Genomic DNA, 23744 nt, shown 5'->3' with positions numbered 1-23744 from the left:
AGGAGTCCCAGCTTCCTTTCTTGGCTCTGCAAGGCTCCCCAAACATGGTGCTACGAGTGCTGGGGTGTGGCCTCCCCAATAAGTAAATTAGATATTATTTTGGAGCTAAGGATGGGGTCAGTGGTAGAGCATTTGACTTGCTAATGTATGGGTTTGATTCACTGCACTTCCGCCCACTCCATGTAAGAGAGCCAAAAAAAAAAACCCCAAAACCCAAAAAGTCCAAAACCCCCAACAAACCAAAACCCCACAAATCCAAAACAACCCACTGTGTGGGAATTATTGGTTCTTCTCTGAACCCTCTGGCCCAGGGGTGGGGAAGGGGTGACTGAGGACCCCCAGTAGAAAAGGGTGATGTGTCTCAAGTGTTCTTGGAAGATGCAGGAGCAGGATGAGGGGAAGCTACAAAGCCTTCTTGCCCCAAAAGTGTGTGTGTGTGTGTGTGTGTGTGTGTGTGTGTGTAGGTGGGGGGGGGGGGGTTGGTGCTGGGAGAAAGCTCAGAGAAGGAAGCTCCTGCAGTGTGAGATTTGCATGCAGGAGGCTCAGACCCCCCAGCACTGCATGGCCCAGAAACCAAAAGCAAACCAAAGTTTCCACAATTAATGAGTCCCCGATGGTGCTGGGGTTCACTGTTCAGAATTTCTGACGAAGGCCAGTTTCCCCTCACAGTCATTTGCAGGAGGGCACCGCACCTGGGCAGGGCTGCCTCACTGTGGAGAGAGGCCTCCCAGGCCCCCAGACTGAAGAGGTGCCCCCACCTTCACCCACCTCCTTCCAAATGCAGCCCAGGAGGGGCCTGTGGGTGGCAGGGACGCCCAGGAAGACAGAACAGGGGCTGCTAGGAGCCTGGGCTCTGCAGGCAGACCTTGGCTCTGAACCTCGTGTTTGTGAACTTGGGGGCACATCTAGTAGTGCTGGCTGGGGAGGGGGGACCCCAGGGTGCTGGGGATGGAGCTGAGACTCTGCATGCAAAACACAAGCTCATCAGCCCTTTCTTTGGGCATCTCCATCGCCCACCGTGTGCTCTTCCTCACAGCCGCAGACCCTGCCTGCCCCTGTCTCTGTGAGCGGCCTCTGTGCTCGGTGGGCTGCCCAGGGTCACACAGCCCCGGTGTGTGCCGCGCAGAGCAGACATCCCTGCATGGGTAACCCACGCCTGGCAGTCACCACTTGCCTGGCCTCTGACATCCCCCCCGAGGCCGCCTCCTCACCATGTTTGGGAAGAAGGCCTCCGCCTTGAGGGGCCCTCCAGCATCCTCCCGCTGGAGCTTGAAGAGCTGAGGGATGTCCACGATGTCGCTCTCCGTCAGGCCCAGCTCTCGCTTCAGTACCTCCCGGTTCCAGTCGATGCAGCTCTGCTGGGCGGGAGGGGACGGGGAGGTGGGGCTGCCTGGGGCCCCAGTGCTGGCTAGGGAAGAGCCATTGGTTTCCCTGCCCTGCCCCAGCTCTGCTCAGCCCTGTGTCTCTGAGTGACCACTACATCCCCCATCGAGGGTCTCCCTTTCCCTGACTCTGGGCATCTGCCTTTTCTCTTTCCCACTGGTCACCTTGTGTGTGTTCCTCTGGGGGTGAGAGGGGCTGGGGCCCCTCTTTCTCTTTCTCTTGTGACCTGAGCCAGCTGCTCTGTCTAGCCATGATGCCTCCAGCAGGGGGAGTGGGTTAGGGGTCAGCGGCCCCACTCTGGGCACCCAGGCTAGTACCTCCACATAGGAATTGTGTTCCCGCAACTTCTTGTTGGACAGAATGTCCTTTATTTTCTGCTGTTTTGTTTCTGTAATGGAGAAAGAAAGAAAGAAAGAAAGTGTCCTCCCCACCCCAACGAGACCCCAAGTCATCGCCCACAAACGGCCTCTCTGGTTCCTGATCAAGCTGCTTAACGGCCTTGATCCCACAGACTCAGAAACAAATCGTGAAACCCAGCAGCTTTTGGCAGAAATGCGTTCGGATCCCGCAGTAGGTTACTGTCGCCAGGCCACCCCAGGGGGGAAAGGATATTGTCCCTCCGCCTGCTCCCCCTTGGTGGCTCAGTGGCCGTCATCCTCCAGAGACCATTGGGCCCGTAGTGATGAGACATTTTGGGCCTCATGGGATGGGGGTGGAGCCGGGCCTGTCCTCCCCACCCCAACAAGACCCCAAGTCATCGCCCACGAGAACGGCCTCTCTGGCCCCTGATCAAGCTGCTCAACGGCCATGATCCCAGAGACTCAGGAGCAAATCTCGAAACCCAGTGGCTTTTGGCAGAAATCCTTCCAGATTTAAGTGTTAAAATTCAGAATTTCAAAATCACATGGCCCTACTGCAGCCACATGACATCATATGTTATTCATAACCAGCAACAGAACACAAATTGCCTACTGTTGCCTTTTCAGCAGATCTGAGTGTTGGGGAAAATCTCAAATAGTAATGGTGGGCCTGGTGTCGAAATACTGAATGTGATCAAAGTAGAGAGAGAGTAATGTGGAAATCATCTGCCCCACAGGTAGGGGAGGGTGTGGGATGGGGGCATACTGGTGTTTTTGGTTGTGGAGAATGGGCACTGGTGAAGGTACGGGTCTTTCATTGTACGACCGAGACTTAGACCTGAAAGCTTTGTAACTGCTCTCATGGTGATTCAATAAATAAAATTATAAAAAATGAAAAGAAAGAAAGAAAGAAAGAAAGAAAGTCAGATGAATTCAGAGATCGAATTTCCTCTACCCAGTAGGTACAAGTGACGTGTGTGGGGGTAAGGGAGACCCAGTTTACCAAGGATGAAACAGAACAGCAATCACTCCTGTTTAACACGGGGGGCTTTTAAAAGTTTTTTGGTGTGGGAACACACCCAGTGGTATTCAGAGGCTACTCCTGACTCAGTGCTCAGAGTTTGCTCTGGGTGGAACTCAGGCGGCCCCATTGTGCCAGGAATAGAACCAAAGCCTCCTGCATGCTCTGCCCACTGAGTCATCTCTTTGGCCCCCACAACGGGTTTGTTGTGAGCACCTGAGATGCCAACACCTTTATTTATTGTTTATTATTATTATTATTTTTGGCAGAGTCTCCTGTCCCCGCGCCTGGCTGTCCTCACCGGGGCCCCTGGTGGGGGGGTTGAGTTTCCCTCCCCACCCTGAGCAGAGCCCCGGCAGCCGAAGACCTCCAGAACCAGCCACAACCATACTGAGACAAGTCTCCATACCCATGAAGGTACCAGCAGAGGAACAAAGGCATGCAGGTCCCAGGGCTGAGATCTCTAAGCCTGCTCGGATCGGGGCTGAGCACCCTCCACCCAGATCCTCCATCTTCCAGTAGGTGGGGGTCACACCCACCAACTGGCCCCCTGGCGCTGTGTAATCCCATCAACAGCCAAGACCCAGAGACTATAAAACCCAACTCCCGGAAGCATGTGGCCGCGACATCTTATTATCTCATTCTTGATTTGGACAACCTGGCAGGCCACCGAATGTAACCTGCCCACACGGCAGAGTCTGGCAAACTTCCCATGGCGTACCTAATATGCCAAATACCAGTAACAATGATGGGTCTCATTCTCCTAACCCTGAAAGAGCTTTGAATATGGCACTTGTTAGAATCTCTGGGCTAGGACGAAGGAGATGTTACTGGGGCCTGCTCGAGGCAATCGACGAACAACAGAATGGTCGTGATTATTATTATTATTATTATTATTTTTCAGGGGTGCATATCAGTGGTTCACAGGACTTACTACTAGTCCTGCCCCTGTGGGACTGGGTCAACCCTAGGCCTCCTGCAGGGAACGTATATGCTTGGTCAGCAGAACCCTCTGCACCCTCACTTTTCATTGACTCACCTCCCCATCTGTGAGCCCTAGGACTGGGAGCTACTCAGCCTGGCACCCTGGGCACACGCAGTGGATGCTTAGAGGGTGCCCGCTGCTGTGCAGCTTCATCAGGCAGACAGACATCCCGTGAGGTCAGACACAGGAGCCCAGTGCGGGGAAGAGACTTACTCTTGCCTGGGAGCAGCATGGCCTCCCCGTGGCCCTGCAGCATCTGCTCCCGGAATAGCTTGTAGCAGGAGCTGGGGCTGGCCAGGAGCAGCCGGAAGCCCTGGAGGCAGAAACGTGGGGGTTAGAGATCCATATGGGTCAGGGGTCTTCGGGGGGTGGGGTGGGGTGAGCGTGGCCCAAGGACAGGGCAGGGGCTGGTGCGAGGCACTCCTAGGGGTGAGGGAGGTGTGGAGTCAGGCTCGTCAGGGAGGCTCAGGAACGCAGGGAGGAGGCCCCCGCCCGCACCTTGTCGGGAGCGGGAACAAAGCTGAGGAACTCGTCGATGTGGCCCACGCACAGCCAGTCGGAGTAGAGTTTCACGGGGCGCTGCACCTGCTGGGCGCCCAGGAAGTCCTGCAAGGTCTGGTGCATCTCCTGGCTCCTGGCGCTAGAACGTAGGACAGGGAGTGTTATGGGCGGGGTGGGGTGGGGGGGTGGCAGCTGTCCTCGCACGGGAGGTCTCCGAGGGGCTGAGGTCTCGGCAAAGAGCTTCTCCTTTGGTGAGGGAAGGGATTCAGGGGCCGGCCGGCCCTTCAGATCCGCAAACACTGACTGGAGGAGTTTAGGAATCATCATCTCAGTTTATCGGGAGGAAACGCAGGCACGGAGTTAGGTGACTGGAGGCAGAACTGGCCCCAGCACGCCCTGCCTGCCCACTCAGCTGGGATGCTGTGCTGTGGGTGGGCCAGGTCCCCCCCTTCTGGGTCGTGGCCGGTGGTGAGCTGCCCTTGAGGGGCTGATCCCTTTTCTATCTCGGCTCCTGCTGCTTCTGGCTCTGCCTCTGAACTTTATATTATTATTCTTATCTTTGGGTTTGGGAGCCTCATCCCAGAGGTGCTCAGGGCTTGCTCCTGGCTCTGCTCTCAGGGATCACTTCCGGTGGGACTTGGGAGACCATATATGTGCTAGGAATTGAATTGGGTCAGCAAGACAAGCACCTGACATGCTGCATTCTTTCTCTGGCCCCTCCAAGCTCCTTTAAGACTCATACTCTGCTCCCTATTTCAGTTGCTCTAGCGTTGTTGTTTTTTTTTTTTTGCTTTTTTGGGTCACACCCGGTGATGCACAGGGGTTACTCCTGGCACATGCACTCAGGAATTACTCCTGGCGATGGCGGTGATCAGGGGCCCATATAGGATGCTGGGAATCGAACCCCAGTTTGGCCGCATGCAAGGCAAACGCCCTACCCACTGTGCTATCACTCCAGCCCCGCTCTACCATTCTTGAGCACCCAAATTTACCGAGCCCCCGAGCCTTTGCACAGGATTCTGTATCTGGTAGGAACTGCCACTCCCAGAACAACCAGACCTTCTTTCTTGTCCCCAGGCCTCAGCTCAAAGCAGGGGATCAGAGAGGCTGTCCCTGGCTACCCTGGCTGGCAACTCCCCTACCTCCTGGTTCTCAGCAAGCTTTGAGGGTTGTTTCTTTTTTTCCAGTGTGCGTTTCCCGCCTAGAAGAGTGGCAGCAATTTGTCTTGTGAAGGTCCCAGTCATTGTCATTCTCTCCTCACAAAGTACCCACCACCCCAATAGAGGCTCAGCCAACAGTTCCTAACAGAAAGGGCAGAAGTGGCAGTGCTGAGCTTTGAACCTGGGTCTTTTGTACTCCTGAACCCTTTGTCCTGGGCTGGTGGGTCCCTCCCACTTCCTGCACACAGGGGAGGATGGAGCCCTCCTGGGCTGGGGGAAGAGGTTCCAACTCTGCCGCAGCCTCCCTCCCCGGTCTGCTCCTCACCTGGGGTAAAGGCTGCTCCCGATGAGAACCCTGCCCAGGGGGTATCGCTTCCCTGCGACAGTGACTGGAGGGCTCACTTCCAGGTTCCCAAAGGAGTCGAGGTCAGTTGTCTTCCCTTTTTGAGGTCCCCGAGCCACGTAGCCAAAATCTGGGCCCTGAGATGGGAGAAGCAGGTGGCAGGAGTTAGTGACACTTGTCTCTCTGGTCGAGGAGCAGGTGGGGGCGAGTTCAAAGATGACCTGGCTACCGGTAGGTGCTTGGGAACTGCCAGATAGCTGCAGGCTCGGGGCGGGCTCCGTTATCTTCAGGGGAATGAGGGTCGAGTGTGTGGTGAGAGGGGCAAGGAAGGGGCTGGTATTGGCTGGTCCTTCATGTGCGTGGCTGCTTCGTGACCTCTCACCCAAGCAGAGTTAATGCACCTTGTTTTGTAGGGGCCACCCCCGCAGAGTCTCCTGCCCCCGTGCCTGGCTGTCCTCACCAGGGTCCCTTGGAGGGAGGCGGGTTGAGTTTCCCTCCCAGCCCCCCTCCCCCGCCCCGAACAGAGCCCCAGCAGCTGAAGATCTCCAGAACCAGCCACAGCCATGCTGAGACCACTCTCCACACGTGTGGACAAGCCTCATGCATGAAGGAACTGGTAGAGGACCCCAGGCATGCGGGTCCCGGGGCTGAGATCTCCAAGCCTGCTCGGATCGGGACTGGGTCTTCTCCACACAGATCCCCCATCTTCCAGTAGGTAGGCATCACACCCACCAGCTGCCGCTGTCGTCAGGTTGGTCTCATCAACGACCAAGACCCAGAGACTATAAAACCCAGCTCCCGGAAGTAAGATAGCAAGACATCTTACTATCTCGTTCTTACTTTGGAGAACATGGCAGGCTACCGAAAGTATCCTGCCATGCATGGCAGAATCTGGCAAACTTCCCATGTCGTACTCAATATGCCAAATACCAGTAACAATGATGGGTCTCATTCTCCCAACCCTGAAAGAGCACTGAATATGGCTCTTTTAAAATCTCAGGGCTAGGAAGAAGGAGACGTTACTGGTGCCTGCTCGAGGCAATCGACGAACAACAGGATTAATCATGATCATGACCCCCACAGAGAGAGCTCTGCAGGAGACACAGGTCTGGCAGTTGGAGCTTGGGCCCAGCAGTGCCCAGGGGCTGCCACAGCTTCCCACGTGGTGCTCAGGGGATCATGCCATGCCGGGGATTGAACTCAGAGCCTTTCTATGCCAGGCATATGCTTGCCCACTTGAGCTAGCTCCCCATTTCCCCCAAGAGATCTTTTTGTTGTTGTTGTTGTTTTGTCTACATTCAGCGGTGCCTGAGAGCTACTACTGGCAGAGCTTGGGGAATCCCGGAGACTAGGGATTGAACCCAGGGCTCGTGCATGCCTGTGTAGTGTGTGATCTAGCCCTTTAGACCATCTCTCTGGCCCCCAAGTCTCATTTCTGTCCTTATTTTTCAGCGAGAAAAATACGCTCAGAGTGGTACACTATTTTCACTCTCACTGTCACTGTCCTCCCGTTGTTCATCGATTTGCTCCAGTGGGCCTAGTAAAGGCTCCATCGTGAGACTTGTTGTTACTGTGTTTGGCATATTGAATACATCACGGGGAGCTTACCAGGCTTTGCCGTGTGGGTGAGATACTCTCGGTAGCTTGCCGGGCTCTCCAAGAAGGGCGGAGGAATTGAACCCGGCTCGGCCGGGCTGGCTGCACGCAAGGCAAACGCGACTACTGCTGTGCTATTGCTCCAGCCCACACAATTTTCAGGTCTAAAATTTTTTGTTGTTGTTGCTTGTTTCTATATTCAGGGGTCACCCCTGGCAGTGCCAAGGGGATCATGTACAATGGTAAGGCACAAACCAAAGTTGGCCACATGCAAGGCAAGCGCCTTAGCCTTTGTGCTATCTCTCCAGTCCCTGTTTACTTATTTTAGCTTTTTGGGTCATACCCAGCGATGCCCAGGTGTTACTCCTGACAGTGCTCAGGGGACCATGAGGGATGCCAGGGATTGAACCTGGGTCAGTCACGAGCAGGGCAAATGCCCTATCTGCTGTACTATCACTCCAGCCCCAGTCCCTGGTTTTTTGTTGTTGTTTGGTTTTGGATCACACCTGGTAGTGTGATCACACTTGGGGAATCTTGAGGTATTAGGGATTGAACCTGTGACGTCCTGCATGCAAAGTAGGTGCTCAGCCCATTGGATATCTCTCTGCCTCTTCCTGGCCTTCTGCTGCTTCAGATCTTTTTTTTTTTTTTCTGAGCTATCTTGGCTGGTGGCCTCTTGCCCTGCCTTCAAAGCACATCACTCCATCCTTCCTCTTCCACCATTTTCTGCCTTTTCCTGCCCTGCCCCTCCCCGCTCTCAGGCAGAAGGAGCATTAGTTTCACACAGGGCTCACCTGGCGCCCCGTCATGAGCTCAGCTGAAGCACATCTGCAGTCTCTCCTGCACTTGAGTCTCCAAGGGACGGGGCATGTTGGAGGGCCATCTCTGAGTCTACTTCCCTAGTTTCCTGCAAATCGAGACTCTGGATCCTGGTGCCTTATTCACAGCCTCCCACTCTCCCAACACTTTATTTTTGTGGCTATACCCGGCAGTGCTTGGGGCTTATTTCTGGCTGTGCTCTGGGATCACTCCTGGCAGGGCTTGGGGGACCATCTGGGGTGTTGGGGATTGAACCTGTGCTGGCCACTTGCAAGGCTGCACCATTGCTCTGTCCCTTCCCCAAACACTCTCGAAGCAGATCCCAACTCGACAAAGCCATTAACCCCAGCCCCCCTTTCTGAACTGCTCTCTCTCTAGGACCTGATATCCCATAGACCCACGAAATCATTCTTACCCACACCTTAGTGACCAAGCAGCTAAACCCACTGGGTATTGCCTAAGCCTCATCCTTGTACCCTTGGTACCTAAGACTTACATTCTCTGCATTTTTTTCTGCTCCTAGCCTTTGGGCTGGAGCGATAGCACAGCGGTAGGACGTTTACCTGCGCACAGCCAGCCCGGCCGAACTGGGTTCAATTCTTCCGCCCCTCTCAGAGAGCCCAGCAAGCTACCGAGAGTATCTCAACCGCGTGGCAAAGCCTGGCAAGCTCCCTGTGATGTATTCAAAATGCCAAACACAGTAACAAGAAGTCTCAAAAATGGAGACGTTACTGGGCCCACTCGAGCAAATCGATGAACAACAGGAGGACAGTGACAGTGACAGCCTTTGTGACACAGTAGGAGGGCTTGGGGGGGGTACCCTGTCACCTGTCACCAGGCAGGGAGCTGGCCTGTCCCCGGTGTTCTCACGTCTCCACTCTTCCCATCCATGGGTGGGCTCTCTCTGGTTCTGCCTTTCAGGTTCATTTGCAGGTGCCCCTTAGTATCCCTGAGGGGTGTGCTTCCAGGCCCCACCAATAGCAAAGTTCACAGAAATTTGATTCCCTCATACAAAATAGCATGGTGTCTGCCTGTCATTTACTCATATCCCCCTATACTTCGAACCATCTCTAGGTTGTTGGAGCACTGGGCGTGCTCTCGAGGCTGTCATCCTGTTTTGTTTTGGGAGTAAGGACAAGGAGAGAAAGTCCCTCGTACTCAGTACAGATGTGACCATCTAGGCCTGAACACTGAGTACGAATTTCCCCTAGTGACTGGCAGGATCAGAGGAAGCTGACCCCACAGATATGGAGCACTCGCCATGATGTCCTCTCTGCGCTTCTCTCCTGCCCTCCAGACAAGTGCCCGCAGCTCTTCCAATCCCCACCCCCCCCCCCCCCCCAGGGAGAGTGACTTAGTAGCTCGCACTTGTCATACACAGAACCACTGACCCCTTCCCATCCCCGGCTCATCCCCCCCATCTCCATTCACCCACGACCAAAGTCTGATGTCACCTTTGGCTTGTTCCTCTCAGCTCCGTGCTCAGGAAATCCTGCATGTTCTGCCTTCATCGACCATCACCTCACTCTGCCCTGTGGCCGTCACCTTATCTCTCCCACGGCCTGTGGGTCCCGCACCAGCTTCTGCCCCAAGACCACTATTCCTGCCCTTGGCTCCTGAGTTGCGGGTGCAGACCTGGAGTCCTTCCGGGCCCGCAGGAAATGGGTGATGGCTAAGATTGTGTTCTGGGACCCAGACAGACCCGGACTGACCTTCGACATCCCTGCTCTCCTTTCCTGGGGCCTTGGGGAAGCAGCTACATGGAAGGTGGTTCAGTGAAACGAGTCAGTGCCTAGAAAATACTCAGTGCCGCTGTGATAAGAGCACAGTGCGTCTGGCTGAGAAAAGTCACTGTGATGATGACTTCCAAGTCCGGACAGACAAGTCAAGCCCGACTCAGCAAAACATCATCCGACCTCCCAATCCTCGAGACTGGCTGATAAAGTCACAATTCACAAAGGCCCTCACTGATTCAGAAGTCACATAGAAGTGACTATGTCCCAGATGGAGCCTTCTGCCCTGTACCACGTGGGGCTGAGCCCACCTGGGGAGACAGAGCCTCTGGCTAGACCCGGGAAAGACTGCAGTGTTCACCTCACTCTTATCTCACTGCGAGAATGTGTTGGGTGGACAGAGGGCACCGCCTGGGCGGGATGGAGAATGGGGTGAGTCCACGGCCAGAGAGGGCTTCGGGGAAGGCAGAGCCATATAGGATCACGGTTAAAGCAAGAATGGCATGCCCCCCCACCCCCGCCGCCAGAGGGCTGCTTTAGTGGAATTGCACCTGCAGAAACTGGGGGTGTCCTGTCCAATGATGTGGGGGAGAAAACTTCAGGCCAGAGCTTCAGAGGCTGGTGTAGCCATCTCCACCCCAAACCTCCAGCATACTGTACCATCACGAGTTTTGGGAACTCCTTCAGGCCCCGGTTCCTCGGGGAGTCGAAGACCACGGGCAGCGTTTGGTGCGGGGCCTGGATGTAGCCGATTTCCATCTCATCCTGTAGAGGAAAGCGGGAGGAAGGTGCTTGCAGGCTGGGGGGACTCTGTTCTGCAGCCAGCAGCCGGAAGGGGCCGGAGCCATCTCCGCTCTCACCCCATGCAGTCAAGGGCAGAGGCGGTGGTCAGGGCTGACTCTGCTATACTTCCGTCTTCTTTTTCGTGATCTTTTATTTTGGTATTTTGGGGGGTCACACCCCACGGTGCTAGGAGGCTACTCTGCATGAGGAGGGGCATTCACCTGGAGTCATTCAGAGAGCCGGACTCTCTATCTCTCATTCAGGGAGAGAGTGCAAGTCTCGGGAGACTAGATGTGGTGCTGGGTCGGCCGTGTGCAAGGCTGTACTCTCCCTCCGGCCCTCATGAAGGATATTTAGCCCCATCGGAGGAAGTGGTTCCAAGAGACTGGAACTTATGGTGTGGATTTGCACAAACAGGATCCAGGCTGACCTGTCTGCAAGGGGACGTGGTGGGGGCTGGGGGCGGGAGTTGCATGGGATGAGGGAGGTGATGGACACAGAGGAGGGGCCCTATGTGGCCAGGATGGGGCAGAGACAGCTTCGTGGGGAGAAATGGAAGTTGAGATCCTGTGGGTAGGAGTGAGCGGCTCTGAGTAGCCCCTCCCTGATGGCTCAGGTAAGGCTCCTGACCATGGAATGCAAGAGGGCTCAGAAAAGAGCCAGGTGGCTTGGAGTCTATAGTGACACGTGACACTGGACACGAATCACCTTTAGTCTGAACCACATGAAATGACCTTTTATTTTTCTTGCTTTTTGGGTCATACCCGGCGATGCTCAGGGGTTCCTCCTGGCTCTGCACTCAGGAGTGACTCCTGGCGGTGCTTGGGGGACTATATGGGATGCTGGGGATCAAACCCGGGTCAGCCACGTGCAAGGCAAATGCCCTACCCATTGTACTATCGCTCTGGGCCCAAAATGACCATTCTTATAGGTTAGAGATGGTGGACTGGGGCTGGAACGATGGCTCAGAAAGAGTCCCGGAGTCGGTCCCTGGTGTCCGGCTCTCTGAACACCTCCAGGTGAATGGCCTCTCCTCATGCAGTGTAGCCTCCTACCACCGTGGGGTGTGACCCCCCAAATACCAAAATAAAAGATTACGAAAAAGAAGATGGAGGCATAGCAGCAATTTCAGATGGTTCAATTCGATTTAACACAGGCTGCTATGTGTGAGTTCAGAAGACAGGTAAATCCAGGCCCACAGGGATAGCACAGCGGGGAGGGCGCTTGCCTTGCACACCCCCGACCTGGGTTCAATCCCAGCATCCCATATGGTCTCCCGAGCACCGCCAGGAGTAATTTCTGAGCATCACCAGGTGTGGCCCAAAAACAAAAATAGAAAGGGTAAATCCCACTGAAGGATAGTGGAGGGGGCGTTCAGAGAGGAGTAGGGATGGGGGCTGGGAGGGCAGTGACAGGGGGGAGGAGATGTGGGCAAAGGTATGGAGGTGGGAGCAGAGGGGTCCAAGTCCCGGCACAGTTCAGGTTTAGGCCAGCCAGAGCCCCTGGCACTGCCCAATACCGGGTGCTGAGTGGTCTCTGCCTGGGCAGCTTCCGGCATGATGGGGAGTCGGCACAGATATTGAACGGGGAGGTGGGGCGCCCGGAGCCTTGAAAGGCTGGTGCCACACAGAGTGGTGGGGAGGGAGGGGCAGCCAGGTGTGTGTGTGTGTGAACCTAGGATCCCTGGAAAGTGCTGGAAAGTGCTGGACCTTTCCAACTTTTTGGCTGCGTCTGGAGAGAGCTTAGAGGAACGGGCACAGGAGAGCTGGCTGAGCTGCACCAGGAGCTCTGCATTACTGCTCTCTGGGGTCACGGGAGAGGATGCATAGCAGGAAGGGGGCTCTCCTCATGGTGGCTGGAGGGGCCGGCAGCACCATGCCAAGTGAACTATTTGCTGGGACCCCACCTCTAAGGACTCTCGGGGGCTCTGAACTCCTGACCCTGGCCAGGTGGAGCCCCGGGTATCTCCCGCCCCAGCCCTGGCTGTGTGCCGCAGGGTACCTGCATCCACCGGTCCTCCATGCTCTGCTCCCTGGGGCACACGGTCAGCTTGCACTGTGCCTTCTTGGCCAGCTTCTCCAGTGACTTCAGGAAGTCTTTGTTCTCGTGTGTGCTGGAACGAGCCGGAGAAGCTGCTTAGTGCTCTAGACTCAGTGTCCAACGCCTGGGCAGGGCCTGCCACACCCCTGCCCACCTCTAAGTGCAGCAGGACTGGTGGGAGCACCCTTTCAAGGAGGAGGACTCAGATGGGGGAGTGAGGGGGGAGCTCACTGCAGCTGGGGTCAGCTCTGGCATCCACGCCTGGACACACTCACAGTGATGGTCAGCTCTTCTGTATGGGGGCCACACCCAGCAGTGCTTAGGACTTACTCTGCTCTGTGCTCAAGGATCATTCCTGGTGGGCTTGTGGGACCATATGGGGTGCCGGGGATCAAACCCGGGTTGGACACCAACATCCAGGTTGGCAAGGCAAGTTCCTTATCCATGAGAAAAAGAGAGACCTCAACATACTCAAGTGAGGGTCTCAGACAGCGGAAGGATGGTGCCCCCCAGCAGCTTATTAAAATGCAGGTGGGGGCCAGAGCGATAGTGCAGCGGGTAGGGCATTTTCTTTGCACGCAGCCGACCCAGGTTCGATCCCCGGGATCCCATATGATCCCCCCAGCACCTCCAGTAGTAATTCCTGAGTGCAGAGCCAGGAGTAACAAACAGAGCCAGGAGTAAGCCCTAAGCATCGCTGGGTGTGACCCAAAAAGCAATAAATGAATAAGTAAATAAAATAAAATGCAGGTGGACCCATCCTGAGATAACACCAGAAGTTCAGGTTGGCCAGGTAGGTGTATTTTATTTATTAAAATTATCATTATTATTATTATTATTTTAGTTTTTGGGTCATACTTTGCAGTGCTCAGGGGCCAAGTCCCCGGGCTGGTTTTGGGGGGAACCATTTGTGGTGTCTGGATTCAAACCAGGGCAGCATCACAGTCACATGCTAGGCAAACACCTTGACCTTTGTACTTTCTCTCTGGTCCATGAATTTTATTTATTTATTTATTTAATTTTGGCTGTTATGGGCCACATCTGGGGCTTACCCAGGGCAGAGTATGTGTGTGGGGGTAACCCAAGGCTCCTACATGTAAGGCAGGTCTTACAGCCCCTGAAGCATCTATCTCCTCAGCCCAGAACATGCACTTTCAGCCGTGGGGGGGTGGGTGGGATGTGGGCATCCAGAATTCTGGGGCAGAAGGTCAACCCTGAGCAACACTGGCAGCTTGGGGGCTGAGGATGGCCCAGATAGAGCAAAGGTGGCAGGCTCAGGAGGCAAAGCACTGGCTACCTTGGGGCAGGATTGCAGTCACCCCACCATTCCACCCCTAATTTAGGGTCCCAAATCAGCCACCAAGCCCTCAGCAAGAAAAGGGCTCTATGCTGGTGAGTCTGTTACCCCCCTCCCCACCCCCCAACCAGGACTGCAGGATCCATGGGCTTCTCACCTGCACACATACACCTCTTGCGGGGGCTGAGTATTGGGGGTCATGATCCAGGGGGCAACGCGGAAGAGCACGCTCTCTTGGAAGAGTGGGGCTTTGGGGAGGTCCTGCAGGGGTGGGGGAGGGGTTGTCACCGCATGAGGGTCCAGCCACTCTCCGACTCCTGCCAGTCCCCACTGGCCCTCATGTCCACCTACCGGCTTGGATGCATCCAGCAGAGAGATGCTGAGGGAGACAAGTCCTGGGAAGTGGGCGTCTGGGAATGCCAGGCCCTCCACGTAGAAGTCTGTGCTGTGCCGACCCCCTGGGAGGTCCAGGACATGGGCCGGCTGCCCAGGGCCCAGCACTGTCTTGAGCCTGGACCGCTTCTGTTTGCCCCCTGCGGAGAGCGGGCAGGACAGGCCTGAGTCTCTGTCTCCGGGGGTCCCCAGGCTGTCCTTGGAAGAGAGATTTCTTTCCTTCTCGGTGCTCACCAGCTCCAGATGCTACCTTTCCTTTGTTTAATCTCTGGGTTTGGGGCCGTACTCGGTGGTGTTAGGGGCCCCACCCAGCTCAGTGCTCAGGGTCACTCTTACCAGTGCTCCGGGGAACATGTGATTCTAGGAATTAGCCTGGGGCCCCTGTCTGCTCCACCTTTGACCTAGCTCTCCCGCCCAGACCTGGCCTTGTTGGCAGCATTTGGCCTGTCCTAGAAGTCAGCAGCAAGAATCGGGTCCACCTTACTGCCGCGTCCACTCTTGCCTCCTGAACCTAGCACAGAAGGAGCATTCGGGAGTTATCCCCTGACTGGGGGTCTGTGGAGGGGGGAGAGGGGCAGTGTGAAGGGAGGGGCCCCAAGTGGGCAGCCCAGGGTGACTCACGGTTGTCATGGAACACCCTGACTTTGTCCATGTCCGATGTGGCCACGTGGAGCACCAGCTGATGGCTGCTGAAGAAGTCTCTGGGCGTGTTCGTGCGCAGGGTCACCAGGGACATGTCCTGAAGGTCTGGGAGAGGAGCCCCTGAGACCCTCTGCCCCCCCCGCCTGCCCTCACATAACCCTTTACTGCTAGGTTTTTACTTTTATTGGCTCTTCTGCTTTTATCTTCTTCCTAGTCTTGACATGATATTCCTTTTGGCATTAAAACTAATGGCGTTTTTGGTCTTAGACCACTAGAATGAGCTGAGGAGGTACAGTGGGCAATGCTGGGAGCCTGTTTATTTTGTTTGCTGCCCTGTCCCTAGCTCCAAGGACCTAGAAGATCTGGAAGCTTCTGGAATGATGCCAAGCATATGATAGACAATGGACAATGAATTGTCCATGGAATGAGTGCAAGGACTTCTGCCCCATACCCTAGCTGAAGTGGACTTTATGACCACCTTGAATAATGGTCAGCCAAGACAAGACTGGACAATCATCATGAATGGACAGTCGCCGAGGACCAGTTAGTCATCTGGGTGGGTAATCATCTCAGATGGACCATTGCCAGGGTGGGACAGTTGTCAGGGCTTGGCAATAGAGTGGGATGGGGTTGGAGCCCTGGGTCTGGGTGAGCTACGGAGTCATTTCAGCTCTCAGCAGGAAGCATGACTGTGGGTGGTGTTTGCAGGAAGAGTGAGACTGTGCAAAGTGCTAGGACGGCACATGGCCTGGGAGGGCCCCAGGGAACTGCCCAGTTGGAACCGAAGTGTGGGTCTGGCTCTGCAGAGACTGTTTCCTGCCAGGCCAGCTGCAACAACTTCAAAATGCACCAGCTTCTAAGCTCTCTCAGCTGTTCTCCTGGTGACCACTACCTAGGCCTGGCTGGCTGGCCTCACCTTTGCAAATGACCCACTTCCCTGCATCCTAGATGTCCCTCGTAGGTGTGCCAATGATGCTCTACAACACCTATCCCTACTGTGCGCCAAGCCCTATCCTGCTGCCGGAAAAACCAGGTTCAAGACCTGAGTCTGTGACTTTCTACCTGTGCAACCTCGAGCAAATTTCCTCAACTTCCCCATCTTTGAATTGTGGGCGAGAATCATATATACCTTGAGCCTTGTGTGGAAGGGGAAAATGAGAGAAAATTCAGAGTGGTCAGAGCCAGGCTCAGCATAAGGCACAGAATCTGGGCTGATTGGGTGAGAATTTGGAGCCGTAGTAAGACTTTTTGTTTACCTCTCTATTTATTTATGTGTCTGTGTGATGCCCCTTGCTGCTCAGAGGACCACACAGATCCAGGGTTCCAACCCGGGATTCCTGTAAGCAAGAAGTCGCTCTAGTGCTTTAAGTTCTCTCCCCGCCAATAGTCATGCTTTGACTGGGAAGGATTTTGGATCCCAGGTTTGACTAATATAAAGTTTGGGGTGAAGTAGGTCAGGGGAAGGAAACGGGGCAGGAAGAGGTCACTGGGGTCTCATTTTTTCCTCTGACCATTGTGTGACCCTGGAATACCACTTGACCTTTCAGCACTGGTCTACTCCTTGCTCTGTGGACAGAAACAAAGGCATGCCTCCAAGAACCCCAGGTTTTTTTTTTTGTGGGGGGGGGCTCTTGGGCTCAGGTCGTCTGAAATCAGCCCTAAGAGGAAGCTAGGACCCTGCTCACAAGCTCTTGGGAGCTTTACCTTTGCTGCTGAGCACTTGGTCATCCTCGCTGTCCGTGGTGGTGCACTTAGGACTGTCTCTGTCACAGTTCACTAGTAGGATGGCGCCTTGCCCGCGAGGACCCCAGGTCCAGGTGCCCTGTGGATGCCCAGCAGGAATGGGTGCAGGCCCCATCTTCACCCCCAGCCTTTTGGGAAGCACAGTCACTTCTCCCTGGCCTGCTGCCAGTTTTACCCAGTTTTCCCAGCTTGTTCGCATACTGGGCCATCCTTGGGTCCCAAGAGATTTTTGTCGGCACCGCCTGCCCCAAGCCATGAACAAATTCAGCAAAAATGCAATGCCCACGCTTCAAAGCAGGAGCCCAGGAAAACACAACTGGTGCTAACAGCTTGGAAAAACTGTCAGATTGGCAAAGCGAAGGCAGCTAAATATTTGTGAAGATTCTAATCTCAATTGTTCCTCTTGTGTGGACCCTCCGTGAACTGGTTCTCCAGAGTGTGGGCTATTCTTAGCAGCCAGCACTGCGACGGCAGATGGAGCCCCTCCACAGAGGCAGTAGTGACGCCCGACTGTTGGCAGGAGACTTGCCCTGGAACTGGGGGTGGGGGGGAGACTACTCTTGGGGCGGGCCTGCCAACGGCTTCACTCCCTGCATTGCCATTCTGTCCTCACTTCCGGTATGTGCCATCCACCCCCCCTCCATCTCTTTTAGCAGCACAAATTGTTCCAGCAGCTGTGGGGGTTCAGGACACCCTGAGATTTGTCCTTGGACCCCAGGCAACGAGACCGATCAGTGGGCACCCCACCTCTGCAAGCCCACACCTCTGGAGTTTCAGCTTGTCCCTACTGGCTCCCTCTCTGCTCAGAGTCGTTCCTTCCTTCCTTTGTCATCCCTCCTGCACTGTGGAAATCTCTCGCAGGGCTCACACGTGGAAAGTAAATGTGAATTACATCCTGGTTGACTGCCTGCAAATTTTCCCAGCAGTGAATTTGTTTCCAGTTTGTTAGACCTCACATTCTCTGAACCCGCAATCGGTGAAAATCCAATTTGTCAAAAAGAAAGGGGAAATATGTAAATCGAAATGATTGTGGTTATTTAAATTTTCTTCCTTTTCTTGTTCTTCCTAAATTGCCCCTTTGATGCTAAATGGGTGTGTGTGTGTGTGTGTGTGTGTGTGTGTGTGTAGGCAGATGACTATTAACCCAGATACCACCAGGGGGCGACCGAAGTACCCAAGAGAGTTACTTTTGGCGCAAGTACCAGTCCTGGTTGAGCCCTACCTGGTCTTTCCTGATTGTCGTGGGCTTCACTTTACCGGTGCGAGTGATGTCAGCGATCAAGGAGATTTCTGAAATCGTACAGAGTAGGATGAGCAGGTTGGAGAGGGTCCAGGGTGGCCACACTCAGCCTGGCCCCACAGGACAGCCCTTGTCCAGGGGCCCTCTTTACCCAGGATTCTCTCCCCTCTTTCAGAGAAGACAGGCTCGGCCACAGCGGAGCGGCCACCCTGTTGTGATCACCCTGTGATGTGAGCCAGACACTGCAGGTCAGGCCTGCTCCCCTCTTGGGGAGATCAGGAGGAACTCTCAGCTACCTCAGTGGGACTTTGCAGTGAAGTTCCTGCAAGGACCCCTGGGGGGGTCTCTGGCCCCAAGTCCAGCCTCAGAGAGCCTGGGGGTGGGACAGCGCTGGCTGCATCCAGCTCTTCACTGCAGGGCTGAGATTGTACCGGGATATGCGTTTGCTTCCCGAGGCAAGGCTGAGAGAGTGTGTGCCTCTAAGCCTTGTCTTTCTCCTCAGACTGCTTCATAACCACTGTGTCAAGCCAGGGACCCAGGCCTGTACCTGCAGTGTGAGAAATAGAAAGCTGAGGATCTCTTAGGTGTGTGGTCTCAGGTGTAGCAGGCATCTGTGTGTGCCCGGGGCCGCACAGGCAGTCTTGATGGCCTGGACTACCCAGTTCCCCTGCTAACTTCATCACACAACCTTGTGTACATCTGCTAACCACTGGTTCCCTACCTCTCTCTTCTGTCAAAAGGGGGTACCAAGGCTGGAGAGATAGTTCAATGAGCTGAGTGCACGTTTTGATTGCAGAAGGCCCAGATTCAATTCCTGGCACCACATACGGCCCCCAAGCCCAAAAGAGAGCAATAATTTGGGGGGTTTCAGAGGTCGTGCAGTAGGTAGGGCGCTTGTTTTGCATGTGGCCAATCAGGGTTCGATCCCAGGTATCCCATAAGGTCCCTCAAGCCCTCCAAGAGTAATTCCTGAGTGCAGAGCCAGGAGCGAACCCTGAGTACTACCAGGTATGGGCCCCAAATCTAAAGGGAACAAAAGAATAATAATTTAAAAATAAAATAGGATCATGGCAGAGTCAATATCAGTGAACTGCGGTAAGATAAAGGCTTGGCTGGGTAGTTGTGTTATGATTAGTTGTAGCAATATTTGGGCTAGAGCAATAGCACAGCGGGTAGGGCGTTTGCCTTGCACACAGCCAATATGGCCGACCCGAGTTCGATTCCTCTGCCCCTCTCGGAGAGCTCGGCAAGCTACCGAGAGTATCTCGCACGCATGGCAAAGCCTGGCAAGCTACCTGTGACGTATTCAATATGCCAAATACAGTAACAACAAAATCTCCAATGGAGACGTTACTGGGCCCGCTTGAGCAAATCGATGAACAACGGGAGGACAGTGACAGTGACAGTAGTAATATTTAAATGTATATTAGCAAAATAAGTATACATTTTGACATGAAACTCAAAGACTTCACATACTGTTAATACACTGAATGTATATTTAAGTAATAGTATAATATTTTTGATCAAGATAAGGATAAGCTAAAATGTACTTTGTTTATTTATTGTTTCTGGGCCACACCTGACAGTGCTTGGGGACCATGTGGTGCTGGGGATTGAACCCACATACAAATTACGCCCTCGAGTCCTTTGAGCTATCTCCCTAGTCCCAAATGCCCTTTATTAAAAGAATCTGAAACAGAAATAGATGGTTGGCATGGCAAAAAAAAAAGTGAAGATTGGATGTAAATAATACAATTTGAGGAACACTGGTGCATGTTATTATATATGACAGCATCGTGCCATTTTTCTTATAAATGTTTGCAGTGTCAAAAAGATAAAGAGGCTCATATATTGAAAAGCCACGTATGACTTCCCAAGTTAAGAAATAAAACGCGAAGGTAATTGCAGTTCCTCGGCAGTGCCTTCTCTCCGCAGGCGCATTACTTTGCGGCTCGCTGGCTGCCGGGTGTGTGTGTGTGTGTGTGTGTGTGTGTGTGTGTGTGTGTGTGTGTGTGTGTGTGTGTTATTTAGGGACTCCCAGATGTTTGGCTGGAGAGACGCAGACCTGTTTCTCTGCTCAGCCTCCTGGAAGCTCCTGGGTGCAGCTGCGCTGGAGAGATGCCTTGCGGGGGTGTACGTGATGGGGGTCGTTACTCATTACTTACCGACCCCAGTGACGTAGAGCAGGGCGTGGACTGGGGCTGTCCTGGGTCTGTAGTATGAAACCCGAATCTACGAGACAGCAACGAAGTACCATTGACTTTTACTCATTCAGCAAACACTTAGATGGCCCTAGCAGTGTGCAGCAAGATGAGTTTGGGCTGGAAGTGGTCCCAGCCTGCGAGAAGCATCCCAGCTCCAGGGATTGGATAACTTGGCATCCCAGTGTTCAGGGAGCAGAGAAGGGCATCCTCGGGAGGGTCAGGAGGGGCGCGCTCCACCAGGAGGGGGTCGGAGGTCCACTTGGAGTTAGATCTTGGAAGGGAAGCAGGCGTTCTGCGGCTCTGGGCTCGGGGGAAGAGGCGTGGAGGGGCGAACTGGGGGATTATAAGGCACAGAATCTGACCCTGGCAAGCAGAAGGGACAGAGGAGACCATGGCAGCTCTGAGCGCACCTGGGGCGGAGCTTTGGACAGGTGGGAATCTTCAGGGTAGATGCTGCTGAGATTAAGTAAACCCAGCTCAGGCGGGGCTCAGCGCTCCAGGATGAGAGTCTGATTGGCTCATACTGGCCAGCAGGGGCGGAGCGTTAGGATGATGAGCCAATCAAGATGTTGAGGCCAGCTGGATAGACAGGAAGGATGCAGGGGATGTCACAGGAGTCTGCATCGTGACAGCAGCCTCCTGCGTGGTGGCCCTGCTCCCAGGATACTGCCTAGATCCGATCTCCCTACCCAGCCGCCAAGGGCTCTCACCCATAGGTGTGGCCTGTTACTCATGGGCAGAAGTTCTCTTTTATTATTTTTTTATGATTATTTGTTTTGTTTGAGGGCCACACCCGGCAGTGCTTAGGTACTCCTCTTACTGTTCTTATTTCCAATTAATTTTTAAAATGTAAACAAACGCTACACCTGTTGATACGATTCTAGAGTTGAAATTTATTAGATAACAAACTCTGATATTAAAATTGATAAGTTTAAAAGTCATTTTTTAAACGTGAAAATTGTTATAGCTCACCACGGGGTTGTTATGCCCCAGTTTAAGCATTTATACTAAGCTGTTTGTTGTTAGTTGAGCCTTCTGTGTTATTGTTTTTGTTGAGTTTAGTTGACTTTGATGTTGTTTTCTCATCTAATTTGCTGTGTTCCTATTGAGATGTCAGCATTGTGGAATTTGGAGGCATATGTGGCCGCGTGATCTAGGTTTCAGGTCAGGGCCAGTGAGTTGACATGGTGGCAGTTGTGGGAGGGGGGCATGCTTCCAGGGCTTCTGATAGTACAGGGGTGGGGGAAGGCTGCCTGCCCCCAATCTGAGAAGACCCCAGAGTTCTCAGTCTGGACACTGGGATACCTGAAAGATTTTGCAGTTGGCCATCTCTGCAGAGAGTATGAGTGAAGTGGTGGAGTTCAGCCCTTGGCTTGACTGCAGGGGTGGGATGTGGGTGCAGCTGCCTGGGCTTTGGCAGGGTGGGGACTCAGCCTATCCTCAGGGGTTCTTCTTGATCTGTGAGAGGTTGGTCCTGGGTGCTTGGGGAATGTGTTTTTATTTTTTGTGATTCATTCATTTTAAGGTACCAGAGATTGGACCCAGGGCTTCACCTCACATGTGCAGCAAGTGCACCACTGCTGAGTGACATGCCCAGCCCTTCTTGGGTAGATGTTTACTCTGGTCCCATTACCCTCAGAAATGAGGTCCTTGGTGTGAGATCTTTTAACACTGGCTTTCTCTCCCATCTCCTTCCTTGCCATGCAGATCTGCTTTAGTCCCTCCAACAGGGCTCTCCCCCTTTCCTTATGCAGAGGGGTCTTGCAGCCATGTTCTTGATGGGGAGCCCTGGCTCCATTCCCCTCTTTTAGGAGAGTCATTCCTTTAACCCAGGAGATGATCCTTGATTTCATGCTCCCAGACCTACTTTGATTCCCAAGGCCTGAGCATCTACAGAAGGCACTGCCCTGGTGATGGTGGTGGTGGAAGTGGGAGAGGGTCTTTTGCTTGACCTATCCTCTGGGAACAGTGTTTGTTGGCCCAGATCTCTATAGGAGCCCCAGATGGTCCAATGGAACCCGTCTGCAGTCGGAGGTAGGGCACAGCACATCACGTGGTAGTTCCCAGAAAGAAATGTTCACACCCTTCCCTGAACCCTGTGAATGTGATCTTAAGTGGAGAAAAAGGACCTTTGCCTATGTAATCAAGGATCTTGTCATGAGATCATCCTGGAGCATCCTGGCTCCAAGAAGCCTGACAACAAGCATCTGAAGATGGGTGAAGTGAGGTAGAGCTCATAGACTTGAGCAGAGACGGAGGGTTGGAGTACAGCCTAGAAACACTCACAGACACTGGGACCCAATTCTTCTCCAGGGCATTCAAGGATGCTACTAGCACCCTGACTTTGGACTTCTGTCTCCTAGAACCTCAAGAGAATGTATTTCTGTTGTTCGTGTCCAGTGATTGGTGCTAAATGAGTAGAGCAGCCGGAAGAAGCAGCACAAAGGTGGGCCACTGCCTCCCGGCTGCTGGGCTCTGTGTCTGTCTGTGCTAGACAAGGCTGCAGCCCTGAGCTCCCCGAGAGCCACCGCTTTTCTGTCCTCAGGGCCTGGCCTGCACATGGTGGCAGGTGGCTATTAAACATTTGCTGAGTGAATGAATTTGATCAAAGCCCCGGCTGCTGAGGGCTGGGAGATACCTCCCTTGAAAGCATGACCCTGTGAGTTAAACGCAGTGCTTGGTGCTACACAGAAGTGGGGTCTTGGTTGCTCCCCTGATGGTGGCTTCCAGCACCCCAGGTGATTTCCAGCCACACTACAGTCAGGTGCGTGCAAAGCACCATAGCAACAGGCTGTGACCCCAGAGGAGCACCATGATTGCATCCTTATCCCCCAACCCCCACCCCGTTCAGAGTACTGCAGCTAAAGAGTGTGACCCCCAGGGTCTAGAAAGATAGTACAGTGGGGAGGGAGTTTGCCTTACACATGACTGACCAGGGTTCAATCTCTGGCCCCACATATGGTTTCCCAAGCACCACCAAGAGTGACACCGGAGGAGGCTGGAGCGATAGCACAGTGGGTAGGCCGTTTGCCTTGCACATGGCCAACACGGGTTCAATTCCCAGCATCCCATATGATCCCACGTACATCGCCAAGAGTAATTCCTGAGTGAATGAGCCAGGAGTAAGTAACCCCTGTGCACTGCTGGGTGTGACCCCCCCAAAAAAGTGATATCTGAGCCCAGAGCCAGGATTAAGCCCTGAGCACAGCTGGGTGGCTGGGTGTGATCCCCTGTGAACACAAATGCTGACATCTCAGCTAAAGAGGTGCAGCCCCAGTACACCACGGCAGAGTGTGCAAGCCTTGAAGCTTGATGTGGGACCCCTGGTGAACACCCCAGCCAAGTACGTGTGGGAACCCTGGTCAGCGCAGCCACATCAACAGGGAAAAGATAAGGGTGGGGGGAGACAAAAGGCACCGACGCACCCCTGCACCCCTCGTGGCTATCCCGCAGTGGGAATCAGCCAGCATGAGCCTTTGCTGAGGGGAAAAATTGGCTGGAG

At 54.0% G+C, this 23744-nt stretch overlaps 1 protein-coding gene across 1 annotated transcript in view; it reads right to left on the bottom strand.

Annotated features, from left to right (window-relative positions):
• PADI4 (peptidyl arginine deiminase 4) overlaps positions 1–23744 on the bottom strand; it is a 40347-nt gene that overhangs the window by 3044 nt on the left and 13559 nt on the right. Inside the window, exons 3-15 of the mRNA XM_056123597.1 lie at positions 20204–20270; positions 18021–18088; positions 16760–16877; positions 15035–15160; positions 14372–14553; positions 14178–14281; positions 12685–12796; positions 10561–10665; positions 5735–5889; positions 4247–4388; positions 3962–4061; positions 1701–1771; positions 1212–1355 (exon numbers count right to left, since the gene is read on the bottom strand). Coding sequence (XP_055979572.1) covers positions 1212–1355; positions 1701–1771; positions 3962–4061; positions 4247–4388; positions 5735–5889; positions 10561–10665; positions 12685–12796; positions 14178–14281; positions 14372–14553; positions 15035–15160; positions 16760–16877; positions 18021–18088; positions 20204–20270 — 1494 coding nt within the window. The remainder of the gene's footprint in view (positions 1–1211; positions 1356–1700; positions 1772–3961; positions 4062–4246; positions 4389–5734; positions 5890–10560; positions 10666–12684; positions 12797–14177; positions 14282–14371; positions 14554–15034; positions 15161–16759; positions 16878–18020; positions 18089–20203; positions 20271–23744) is intronic.

The sequence above is a fragment of the Sorex fumeus genome, unplaced genomic scaffold (assembly GCF_029834395.1).
Source record: "Sorex fumeus unplaced genomic scaffold, SorFum_2.1 ptg000047l, whole genome shotgun sequence".
Lineage (NCBI taxonomy): Eukaryota > Metazoa > Chordata > Mammalia > Eulipotyphla > Soricidae > Sorex > Sorex fumeus.
This window is presented reverse-complemented; position numbering and strand designations above follow the sequence as displayed.